Here is a 13,547-nt window from a genome sequence, read left to right as displayed (position 1 = left end):
GTTCCACCAAAACCTCCATATCAGTGATTCTCAGTTACACTGGAGATGGCATGCCTCTCCTCTGTGGGACATACTTGCTTTCAACTTTGTTTCCCCACCCCATTCTAAAGAATGACTAAATCACTGTTTTTAAAAATGTCATCCCTCATTTGTATTGCAGCAAAAATATTTTTGCTGTCGCTACTTAGCCATCTCTCTCCCCTTTTACTTCTGCCACCAATTCTTACCTCTACCAAATTTCATCTTGTTTTGACCCAGTTTTGAAGCTAGATGAGAAAATACTGACTTTTAACATTACTATTTATCATTGTATTTATTCCTTCCAACTTTGTTTCAACTGTAGCTTTCATAAGCAAGGTTTTGACTCAATTCCTGGATAAAAGAAAAAAAAAATTCTAAAAGGACTAAGCTAAATCTATGTGACACCACACTAAAGATAATCCTCCTGAATTTAAATACCTGTTACTAATGCACAGTATAGTTGATTGAATAGTTCTAGGCCCACCTCTGTATAAGTTTGTGACCTTTGACAAAGCACTTTCTCTGAATCTATTCCTTTTTTAGTGGGGATACTAGTCTCGCCTACTTATTAAGCTGTTTCAAGATCAGAAGAGAAACAGGTTATGAAAAAGTTTTGTAGACAATAAAATAGTCGTCATTCATTTACATTGCTAGCATGTGCCAGGTCTCAGTTCTGGGTGTACAGCAGTGAACAAACGTTCTATTCCAGGGTTTGGCAAATCTGGTCTACCGCATGTTTGTATGTAGCCTACAAGCTAATGTTTTTTGAATGGTTGGGGGAAAAAATCAGAAGAAGATTATTTTGTGACATGTGAAAATTACATGAAATACAAATTAGAGAATCCAAAATAATGTTTTAATTAACTTAGTGGGGCTAATACTTTTACAACGTATATCAAATCACGTTGTATACTTTAATATCTTATGAGTTTATTTACCAATAATACCTTAATGGTAAAAAAAAAAAAAAATAAGGGGTGCCTGGGTGCCTCAGTCAGTTGAGCATCCGACTCTTGATTTCAGCTTGGGTCATGATCTCAGGTTCATGAGATCAAGCCCCACATTGGGCTCTGCACTGATAGCACGGAGTCTGCTTGAGATTCTTTCTCTCCTTCTTTCTCTGCCTCCCCCCCCACACTCTCTCTCTCTCTCTCTGTCTCTCTCTCTCAAATAAGCATTCAAAATAAATAATTAAAATCTTATTAGAACACAATTGTGCTAATTTGTTTTCATTTGGGACCGAGACCATGTGGCCCATATAGCCCTAAAATGTTCACTGTCTGGCCTTTTGTATTAGCAATTTGCTCACCCGAGCTCTATGCTCTTGGACTTCTTTTGGAGTGTTGAGCAGGAAACATAAATATCATTCAGTGGTGACAAGTTCCTTGAAGAAAAAGCGAGTAAATGGGCTAGAATTGTGAAGGATGCAGACCGTATCATGGCTAATTTGTAGATAGGAGTCAGGAAGTCAGAAAGTGACATCAGGAACTTGAATGAAGAGAGATGCTCTGATAGAAAGCGTTTCTGGCAAAAAGGAATGAGAAATGCAATAGCCCTGAGGCAGGAATTTAGCCATGAAGTCTAGCAGCTAGGCAGTAGGAGGTGAGGGTGAGGGAACCAAATTTTGAAGGACCTTGGAGTCCATGGAGTAGACTTTAGATTTTTATAGAGAATGTGTAAATGTAGCATTAAGATTTCAACTACTGTCTCAAGGAATTTTTATGGTATTGTTATAGTGACAAATCAACTTATCACTTCAAAATCTGTTGTCAAAGATTGCCAAATATTTAATACTGAGTGGTCCACTTTTTTAGTACCTCTCAGAAAATAACATGGAGATTGTTGACAATGACCATGTTTTGGGATTTACCTTTGGCATCTAATGATGACTACATTCTTTTTAATCACTCATTTAGAATTTCACCCTTGCTGTTGCATATATATGTCTTCACCTCTTACCAGCTTTCATTTAAAAACTGGGAGATGTTTTTGTTTCTTTAATTGGACATTTCTCCTGTTCTTGATATTCTTAGATTTACGGGTATCACTCATTTGTTTTTCCAGCACTTTAATTAGAATTCTTCTGCACTTAAGCCTGAATTCAAATATTGCTTACTTGTTATTCCTCCCTCTCTGACTTATGTGTACTTTGTGTGGTTTTTTTTCCCCCCTTTAGGAAGTAGAAGCAGTCTTTTAGTTTAGCTCATTTTTTTCCCTATATAATCCCTTCATTTAACCAATTAACTATCCCATACATTCCAGCATAAGGCACTATGCAGCCAGGAGGTAAATAAGGCTAAGCTTCTGGTCAAGAAGCATATGCAAAGTGTAACTTTAAAAAGTTTCCTTGGGGTGCCCAGGTGACTCAGTCAGTTAAACGTCCAAATCTTGGTTTTAACTCAGGTCATGATCTCACGGTTTGTGAGATAGAGCCCTGCATTGGGCTCTGTACTGACAGTGCAGAGCTTGCTTGATGTTCTGTCTCTCAGCCCCATCCTCACTTGCTCTCTATATCTCTCTCAATATAAATAAAAATAAAAATAAACTTTAAAAAAATCTTCCTTGTTGCCTTTGCCAACCTCCCTTTTTACTCTGTCCTTTAGCTTCCTTGACCTGTAGTTTCCTTGATCCATCACTTTCAGTTTTGATGTCACTCCATAGCCTTTATCTTGTTAATGTCCTTTTTTATCTTTAACAAAATTAATTTATTAGATGGTAGATGTTGTCATGATCCTCTTTGATTTTTAAAAATTTAAAAATTATCTTTAACATACAAGTAATAAAGTAGTGGATGAAGTAGAATAAAGGGGATTAAGAGGTACTAACTCCCAGAAAAAAATTACAAGTAATTTATATTCCTTATACAACTTTTTGAACATAGAGATAAGCCAAAAAAGGAAAGAAAAACTTTTTAATAACTACCACCAGAAGAAGTCCTAATTAAAATTAGTAGCTATACATATATGTAAGTGTATTTACTTTTAATAAAACAGGAATATATCATTGTGTGAACTTTTGCACTCAGTGGCATATGATAAAACATCAACCTGTATCAACAGAGCACTTCTCAGACGTTTTTGTTTTCAGGACCCCTTTATACTCTTAGGAGTCAACTTTTTATGTAGTTTATAGCTATTGTACTAGATATTAAAACTTAAGAGTTCTTAAAGTATTAATTCATTTAAAAACATACTTAACATTTATATGTTAACAGAAATAATTGGAATTTTGTTTCTTGTTGTTTTGTAGTTTATTTATTTTGGAATAGAGAGAGGGCACGAGTGAGCCAGGGAAGGGGCAGAGAGAGAGGAAGAGAGAATCCCAAGCAGGCTCCAGGCTGTCAGCCCGTTGGAGGGCTCCATCTCACGAACTCTGAGATCATGACCTGAGCCAAAATCAAGTGTCTTCGGACGCTTAACTGACTGAGCCACCCAGGCGCCCTGGTATTTTGTTTTGAGGAAAAAAAGAAAAAAAAAAAAAAATACCCAAACTTTATTTTCTAAAACAAAAGAATTAGTGGGAAAAATAGCACTGTTTTACATTCTGCAAATCTTTTAAATATCTACATTCAATTTGTTGTGTTATAATGTCTTAGTTTGTGCATACTGTTTCCTCTGACTGGATGCGCTCCTTGGTATTTACTCATTCTTCAATCCAACTCAAACATCACTGTATCTAAAGGCCACTCCACCACTCCTTATATACATATATAAAGTTGACTGCATCTTCCTTGTGCCTCACCGTGGCCTTTAATACTTGCTTGCTGTATTACTATCTGTGTGTCAGGTCCTTGAAGACAGTGACCAAATCTTACTCAGTGTTTAATCTTTATTTACTCTTCTTTTCGTATGTGCTCAGCAAATGTTTGCTGAATGAATGAACTATTACTTTTTTAATATGCATTGTCAGTTCATTGATTATCCAAATACTTGTTTTAATTATGCCAGATCCATCAGATTTTATGACTTTTAAAACCTCAGGGATAACTTCAGGAATACTAGTATCTTGAATTTTCATTTTGGTAGCCTTTACTATTGCATATTCAAACATTATGTTATATATGTAGTATGTAAAATATATAGCTTTATTCTTTTTAGGGAATATGCTTTTTGGGTTGTATATTTTTGAACTACACACACTTAAATTTGTTTGACTAAAGGGACTTTCACAATGATGTAAGGATTATGGGAGATGCACATTGACAAGTGGGATAGATCATAGCCCCTCAGCAGATTTGAACAGACTAAGAAATAGGTTTACTATCAAAGTAGGTTTACTAATTTCTTAAATAAATGATTGACAGCAACAGTTGATGAGGAAAGAAATATGATTAACTGCACATGCCAAGGCAAATATAAATATACCGAGTTGTAAATCTATATGGGAACTGTTAAGTCCTGTGTAGTGTAATTTTCATGAGTTGAGCAGCGTTTCTTACTTCCTAATTATTTTCTTTTTATTGTTGTTGCTTGTTAATATAAGAGTTTTATGGTGTATTCCTCTTAGTCTCCAGCAGCTTTTATTCCAGAAAAGTAATGTATTATCTATAATTATCCTGTCATGACAGATGGATTCCTCATCTCTGCTTCCAGGTAATCCACATACAGGTTTTGTATTCTAAGGTTAAAAAATCAGGTAGAGCTTTACAACTCAAAGAAATTTTGCAGAACTTCTCATCTCTTTTAGGAGTTGGCTTATAATGAGGAAACTCAGGTACAAAACAGGTTAGTCATGCTTCTAGAATTACAAACCTAGTTAGTTTATGGACCAATAGAGCCAGTAATTAGAATTCAGGTTTTCCAATCTACCTTGCTCCATCAATCAGTAGGCCTTTCTTGACTGAAGATGTAAAATTTGTCCATGGAGCTTTTCTTTTATTCTTTTTAGAATGAGTGAAGTCATATATAAGATCTTCTGTATAAACCTGAAGTTGTAAAGTATTTTTTGTCTTTCTAATTCTCTTCTCAGTGCCCAGTTGTATTTTCAAAGGACTCTTGAAAGTCTTTTTTCTGCTTAAGAATGGTTTGGCTTTGATGATAGCCTTGATTTGAGTGGGTCAACAAGAACTTAACGTTGTTTGAAGGAAATGAAGAGGTTAATGGAGGATGCCTACTTGGAAAGCAGGGCTCAGTTTATTGGTAGATCTACTGTGTTCCTCTTTGCCCCTCATCAGTGAGTTGAATCATCTTCGTACTCATTATCACATCAAATATTAGGGAATTTTCAACATTCTTTCTGTCATAGTGTTAGAATTATACTGTGAGGGGCGCCTGGGTGGCTCTGTCGGTTAAATGTCTAACTCTTGATTTTGGTTCAGGTCATGGTCTCACAGGTTTGTGAGAACGAGCCCCATGTCCAGCTCTGCACTGACAGCACGGAGCCTGCTTGAGATTCTCTCTCTCCCTCTCTCTCTCCACACCTCCCCTGCTCACACTCTCTCTCAAAATAAATAAACTTTATAAAAAAAAGAATTGTACTGTGAGACTGTCAGAGGTCAGTCCTATTATCATTGCTAGCATCATAATTATATATGTATATTGCCAAATGATACTCGAAATTATTTTTTCTTTTACATAGATTTTTACATTCTTTGTATTTCACATCTTACTTGATAAAAGCGAAGAGATTAAATTATATGGCAGACTGAGCACATGGTTTCACCTCATCTTTTATGCCAAACCTTAGTAGAATGAAAAGAGTAGGGAAAACACATTGAGAAGAGAACTGAATTAGTAACAGGGGTGCTTGGGTGGCTCAGGCAGTTGAATGTCTGACTCCATGGTTTTGACTCGGGTCATGATTGCATGGTATGTGTGATCAAGCCCCATGTCAGGCTCTGCACTGATAGCACAGAGCCTGCTTGGGATTTTCTCTCTCCTTGCCCCTCCCCCTGCTCTATTTTCTCTCTCTTAAATAAGCTTTTTTTTTTTTTAAGTGAGAGTGCCATTGCTGGACCAATGTTTTGTAGCAATTCTTTTGATAGAAAGCAGAATGGTAAATACACGAGGGAAAAAAAGTGAGATCAGAAGATAACTGTTGTGGAAGTAGGAGCCACTTGGAGGAGCTCAACTTAAGGAGCAAGAAGGAAAGGACTCAGAACAGTCTTGGAGTAGATTAATTGCAGAATTAAGCTAACTGTAAGCTAATTGCGGTAAGCTAACTGTACCATTGGCTCCTCTTTTCTCTTCCATTGGGGCTGAACTGCAGACAGAAATGCATTTGTCCTCAGAATATAGCATTGAGAATGAGCACTAAGAGCAGAGAGGCAGGGCGATGCCCCAGGTAGCCTCTGGCCCTTATGAGGGTTACTCAGAAATTAATTGGCTCATATCCACTTCACAGCAGCAAGTCTCCTCTCTCCCTCCCCTACAATCACTAGAGACAAACTGCTGGTAAACAGAACAGGCAAGCTAAATTAAATTCAAGGAGGAATACCAAACATTTGTGGAAAACTGGTACTATGAAAGAAAAGCATCAAACTCAACAAACAAGTAGATCTAAATTCTTAGGGAACAGTCAATAGAGCAATACTTTAAAGTAAGTATAGTTAATACCCTCAAGGAGACTCAATAATTCTTACACACACACAAATAAAAGTCTTGGAAATGAAAAATAGGTTTTAAAATAACTATCTGAGTAGCAAAATAGACATAAATGAAGAGCATTTTAAGTGAATTGAAAAATGGAGCTCTGAGGCCTTCTCCCCAAATAAACTACCAAATGACAAAAAGAAGATAAAAATACAGGAGAAAAAGGGATATGCAAGTTAGATCTAAGACTTCAGTGTCTGTCTATAAAAGGAGATCCAGAAAAGTAGAATGGCAGTAGGGGGCAGGAGAGGGAGTTAGAAGGAAGAACAGAAGAAGTACTGTCTATAGCATTCTTTAGAACCTTTAGTACAGTGTTTAATAGTAGGTGATAGCAGTCATCTTTGTCTTGTTTTTAAAATTAGGGACACTGCTTGTAATGTTGCATCATTATTAAGTATGCTGTAGAATTTTGGTAGATAATCCTTTATCAAGTTAAAGAAGTTTATTCCTACCAAAAATTAGTAGTTTTGTTGTTTTATGATACTTGAATGTTGAATTTTATCTTTTTTTTCCAGCATGAGTTAAGAGAATCACAAGGGTTTGCTCCTTTAATTTGTAAATTACACTGATTTATTAATACTGAACCACCTTTGCATTGGGATAAACGCTGTAAACACAAACTGGTATCCTACCAGTTTACTACTCTTTCATTTAGTTTTGCTTAAATGTTCATAAGTGATTAGGATCATAACTTTCTCTGTTTGTGCCTGTAGTATATTTTGACCAAAAATTGATTATTCAAATTTTTTTTTTAATTTTTTTTAATGTTTATTTATTTTTGAGACAGAGAGAGAGCATGAACGGGGGAGGGCTAGAGAGAGAGGGAGACACAGAATCGGAAGCAGGCTTCAGGCTCTGAGCCGTCAGCCCAGAGCCTAACGCGGGGCTCGAAATCACGGACCGTGAGATCGTGACCTGAGCTGAAGTCGGACGCTCAACTGACTGAGCCACCCAGGCGCCCCTCAACTTTTTAAAGAAGAATTAAAACTTAAAGCCACATGTAGATCTCAAAATCAGGACAAACCTCTATTGATGATAAAAGCTTTGGGATAGTTTGTGAAAAAAATCTGAAGTCTCCTAAATAGTAAAGGTTTGAATAGGAAGTTTTGTCTCCATGAATGTGATGAAAATTTTGTAATCTGTTAATTGCTTCTTCCTTTATATGTTACTCTTCTCTTATTTTATTTCTTTCTCTTTAGGTACGCATAGCTGCTAAATTCATCACTCATGCACCCCCAGGGGAATTTAATGAAGTGTTCAATGGTGAGTAAACATTAGTATTTTAAGCCCTCCATAGTTATGTATAAGTATTTATTGAATGTTTCTTATCTCTTCTAATCCTTACAGCACATTATAGCTATAGCTAAGGAAATCAAGATTAAAAGAGGTTAAAATAACTTATTTAATGTCATCTAGCAAGTGTCAGAACAAGGATTCAAACCCAGGTCTGAGTTAAAAGCATACTCTTAACCCATAAATTAGGATACCTATCTTATGTGAGAAAAGATTTAAAGTAGCTTAATATGAATATGGTAACAATATTAAATTATTTTCATAGTTTTGTATCACTATAAATCATAGCTTCAGCTTCTTCTGTGCTTTCACTCAACACATGCTTGTAGTATATACAGGACACTTTCAAGAGCCATTGGGGCTGAACTGACTACATCTGGGAAGCTTATTACATACACAGATTCCAGCCTTACCATCCTCAAGTTCTCCCAGGTGATTCTGAGTCACAGCCAGTTTGGGAACTGCTATTCCAATACATTTATAAATTTCTATTCACTGGCTTAACATATAGAATAAAAAATGTAGATGAGGCATCTTAAGCTTTATGATAAAATCAATCATTATAATCCCATTTTAAGTTGTTAAATTCATCTTTAAGTCCTTTGTGTATCTTGGTTCATTTTAGCAAGCATTTATTTTGAAATTCGAGTTTTACATTAGAGGGGTATGTACTTGAGAGGAGCTATGTGATACTCATCTGCAGTTGGCCCAGAGCCCCACACATCATAGAACAATCACTAATCTCCAGTGATAAAAATAATTAATGATGCAGAGAAAGAGTAACCAGGAGAACATATAATAATTTAAGGAGTAAATAATACAATAGAAATAAATCAGAACATGTATCCTTATAGACTTGTTTGTGGATTTTGAGCACTAACAGCAAGAGAAACAAATAAACAAATGCAGCCTTATTTTCCTAGTCTTTTTTGCATTTTGACCAAATGTAAATTTTCAACAACTGAGCTTTTAGGAAATTTTCCTTCGACCTGAACTTTATCAAGCTGATTAGCTCAAATAAATTCTTTTTTTAAAATTTTTTTTTTTAATGTTTATTTATTTTTGAGAGAGTGAGTGAGACAGAGCATGAGCTGGGGAGGGCCAGAGAGAGGGAGACACAGTATTGGAAGCAAGCTCCAGGCTCTGGGCTGTCAGCACAGAGCCTGACGTGGGGCTCAAACCATGAACCATGAGAACATGACCTGAGCCGAAGTCGGACGCCTAACCGACTGAGCCACCCAGGCACCCCAGCTCAGATAAATTCTTAACAAAATTAATGGCCTTTGTAGTTAGAAGTCCCTGTTTGATTTCTGACAACTGAATGGACTTTACAGGAATATCATGAGAATAATTGATATGAAAGAATTAGATTAAGAATTGGCAAGCTACTTGTGGCATGAGGACTAGTTTTTATTGGCATGCTACACATTGGCCTCTGCCAGCCTCTTTCAGAAGCTCTAAGAGTCAATGGCCTTTGGCTTATAATTAAATTAGTCTTTCCTCTTGGAGTTAATGAATGCTTAATAGTTTCTTCTATAACAAGGACCCTCCTCTTATAAAAGAAGAATGACTATAGGGGTGCCTGGATAGTTCAGTAGGTTAAGGGTCCAACTCTTGATTTCGGCTCAGGTCATGATCTCACGGTTTGTGAGTTTGAGCCCCCCACTGGACTCCGTGCTGACAGTGCAGAACCTGCTTGGGATTCTGTCTCCCTCTCTGCCCCTGCTCTGCTCACTCTCTATCTCTGTCTTTCAAAATAAATAAGTAAACATTAAAAAATAATAATTAAAATTTAAAAAATAAGCGTGACTAGACTCTTGACATACAGCTATTTAAAAGCACGTAGGCCCCACGTTTGATCCTTCGTGGAAAAATATGTTTGGCAGTTTCACTGCCATTGGCTGAATTTTGCCCAGCTTTCTTGGTCTGATGTTATAGAAAAGCCTCCAGTTCTTAATCTTATTTTAAAGGATTCTTTAGATACAAAATTAACAGTTCTAATTGTAACTTTCTTTAAACCATGCTTTTTATTTGCTATGAAATTCCTTGAGAAGTTGTTTGATTATTGTACTGCAAATAATTACATGAAAATCTATGAACGTGAGCATCTGTTCATTTGCATATAGGATATCTGAAGATCAACTTTGCAAAGCCTGACTTGTTAAACATTTCTGAAGCTTATCCTTTACTGAACATTTGAATTTTAACATCTTTTAAAGGTGTGGTTTATTAAAATGTTTATTTTGAGAGGGGTGAGAAAGTGTGCGCACAAGCAGTGGAGGGGTAGAGAGAGGGAGACAGAATCCCAAGCATGCTGCACACGCTGTCAGGGCAGAGCCCAGTGTAAGACTTGACCCCACAAACTGTGAGATCATGACCTGAGCCAAAATCTAGAGTCGGATGCTTAACTGACTGAGCCATCCAGGTGCTCTATTTTTAACGTCTTTTAACATTTTTTTCCTCTTCAGATGTCCGGCTACTACTTAACAATGACAATCTCCTCAGGGAAGGGGCAGCACAGTAAGTATCTTTCAAAATCCACTTACATATATTTTTTTCACTTCTATATTATTTTAATTTTGGATGAACTATATTGATAGTAAATTTGTGCCCTGGAAACTAAGTCTAAAATACTTCAATATAAAGCAGTTGGTTTTAGCATTTTTGGTTGTTTTTTTTTTCTTGGAGAAAACATGTTCCCCCCAATGTTGTTTATTCCCATAAAGCTTATTATATACGACCTTACTTTTTATTTTTTATTTTTCCAGATTTCCCCTGTAAAAGCAGAGTTTAATACGAGTGGTTAGGGTTTCTTCTATACTCCTTTTAGTTCACATTGAATTTTTTTAAATTGCTAGCTATGGAAAGATAAGGCTGCTATTGAGGAGTGTTTCTTAAACTGCCACAAAATAGTAGATATTCATAAAAGTGCCCTAATAGAATTAACCATAGAATAATAGCATCATTGTTCAACCCAGTCATGGATTCCTTATCACCACCATGCTAATTAATCTTTCTAAAATACCATTTTCCTTTTATCCTTGTCCTCAAAAACATGAGAGTGATGTGTGTTTTGTTTTCTTCAAATCTAAATACTGTCAGCTTTCAAGGCCCTCTGTTATCTGGCTTTATCACTACTCTCCTTTACATACAAAATTCTATTTCAATCACTGTCTGTCTAACTGACCCAGAGTTCCTTTGTAAAGAGGAAACCAGGGGCGCCTGGGTGGCTCAGTCGGTTAAGCGTCTGACTTCGGCTCAGGTCATGATCTCACAGTCCGTGGGTTCGAGCCCCGCGTCGGGCTCTGTGCTGACAGCTCAGAACCTGGAGCCTGTTTTGGATTCTCTGTCTCCCTCTCTCTCTGACCCTCCCCCATTCATGCTCTGTCTCTCTCTGTCTCAAAAATAAATAAAACGTTAAAAAAAAAAAAAATTTTTAAAAAAAGAGGAAACCAGAAAAGGATAATGACTGGGTAAAGGTGGGGTAGAGAGGATGGAACAAGGATTTTGACATAGAGCAACAAATAATTGTCATAAAGGCATTTGGTATGGTATACAGTTGGTTTAGATTTTAGCTATAGAAAACTTTTTTTTTTTTTTTTTTTAATTTTTTTTTCAACGTTTTTTATTTATTTTTGGGACAGAGAGAGACAGAGCATGAACGGGGGAGGGGCAGAGAGAGAGGGAGACACAGAATCGGAAACAGGCTCCAGGCTCCGAGCCATCGGCCCAGAGCCTGACGCGGGGCTCGAACTCACGGACCGCGAGATCGTGACCTGGCTGAAGTCGGACGCTTAACCGACTGCGCCACCCAGGCACCCTAGCTATAGAAAACTTTTAAGAGTTGCTGCCTGAGAAGCAATCATCTTCTTCTGCCCTGTCGATGCTGCTGTTTTGGAACTCATTCTGGGACCAAATTCTACAAACCCTATAATTGTCATCATGATTGATATTCTCATTATACATTGATTTAGGCACACACTGAAGATAAATTCTAATGCTGGTTTCTCTTAGTTGCATAAAATGCCATAGAAAAAGGCATTCATGATTTGCTAATTCAACCCCTGTCTATCCTCTGCCCTGTCATTGAAAGAATTTCATCTATATTTTGTCAACAGATGATTATCCAGTCTGAATGCTCCTAATAATAAGGAATTCACCATCTAACAAGGCAGGTTCTTCAACTTGCCTGACATATATTGGTCTTAGTTTTATCCCTGAGAGCTACTCAAAATAAATCTAGTCAGTACTTCATTTGATAATGTACTGCTGAAGAGGAGATGGGGAGTGGAATGCCAAGATCCAAGAGTGACTACATCCTAAGCCTGTTGTCACGTTTTTAATTAGGAGTAACAGTAGAATTTGGTATTTAATAGTTCAGATGCTTTAATTGCACTGACAATAAAGCTTTGTTTTTATAAATATTCTGGTTCTTATAGACTGTAGCTTTTCAGAGAACATTCTTCCTAAAGGACAGCTGTCTTATGCCCAAATATTTGCTTTTCTAAAGGGATAAAAAATTCTGTTTTTCTTCCTGTAATAAGATGCTTCAGTCCCTTGGCTGCAGATCTCATAGTAAGGGCTCAGTGAATGTTGTTTCAGTAATCATCATTATTGTCTTCTATATAAAATGAAGGAGGACTGAACAACCGAGAATTTAACCCTATTTCCTGGATTTTCACCTATGCTTCTTGACCACTGTAACCATTCTCTGTTAATTCCCAGTACTTCCAGACTAAGTAGGGAGATGTAGGCCATGTTAAAGAGAGGATTTTATTTCTGAAAGAGAGGGGAAATTATTAGTATTATGAGCAGAGAATGACTCGATGAGATTATATTTTAGAATAATTACTGGCTACCATGCAGGGGGGTAAATATTGAAGTAAGAGGAGTAGTTAGAAGGCTTATTGCAGTAGTTCAGAGATAAATGGCGGTGGTTTGGACTAGTGTAAGGGTGGTGGGAAGAAGTCAGATTCTGAATATGTATTCAAGGTAGAACCCATATGATTTACTGATGGATTGGATGTGAAATGTGAGAGAAAGAAGAATCAAGAAGGATCTCAAGTTTTTGGTCCACACTGCTGGTAGAATGAAAATACCATTTTCTTGAGATGGGATTAAATATTAACCATCTTTGGTATTTGTGTTTGTAATCTGTAATCTTAGGACGTATCGTAGAATGGAATACTTACTACTCTCCTTAAGCTTTTCTAAAATAATAATAATAATAATATTTAATCCACTTTGCATGAACATTTAATTTATCTTCCTATCTGAAGAACCACCATGTTTAAGACTCATTTTGCTAATGGGGATGTATAATGATTTATAACACCATAGAAATGATTTATCTAAAAACATAACAATAACCTAAAATGAAAAGACTGAGGATTAGCTTTAAATGTCTGTTACTTTGGTTTCTTTTGAAGAAAAGTTTGATACTTTGCTTAAAAACAGTGTCTAGCAGGCATTTTAGCAGGTTAAACTTGGGCAGAAGAGGTGTTTAACTCTTCCCTTGGCCAGTGGGTGAGAATACTGATATTTTGTGTGTTACGCGTTTCTTACACTGCAGTTTACCTCAGGCTTCTTTCCCTTTACCTTTTTGCTTACTTAGATATACTAGGGAGCCATTGAAAATGCAGT

The 13,547-nt window shown here is 36.6% G+C and overlaps 1 protein-coding gene across 2 annotated transcripts in view; it reads left to right on the top strand.

The window, feature by feature from the left end:
* CAPZA1 (capping actin protein of muscle Z-line subunit alpha 1) overlaps window positions 1-13,547 on the top strand; it is a 49,805-nt gene that overhangs the window by 14,863 nt on the left and 21,395 nt on the right. For both annotated transcript variants that reach the window (XM_058716198.1, XM_058716199.1), the window contains exons 2-3: window positions 7,811-7,874; window positions 10,373-10,424. In XM_058716198.1, the coding sequence (XP_058572181.1) occupies window positions 7,811-7,874; window positions 10,373-10,424 (116 nt within the window). The remainder of the gene's footprint in view (window positions 1-7,810; window positions 7,875-10,372; window positions 10,425-13,547) is intronic.

The sequence above is a fragment of the Neofelis nebulosa genome, chromosome 2 (assembly GCF_028018385.1).
Source record: "Neofelis nebulosa isolate mNeoNeb1 chromosome 2, mNeoNeb1.pri, whole genome shotgun sequence".
Lineage (NCBI taxonomy): Eukaryota > Metazoa > Chordata > Mammalia > Carnivora > Felidae > Neofelis > Neofelis nebulosa.
Note: the sequence above shows the minus strand (reverse complement) of the source record. Positions and strands in the feature narration are given on the sequence as shown.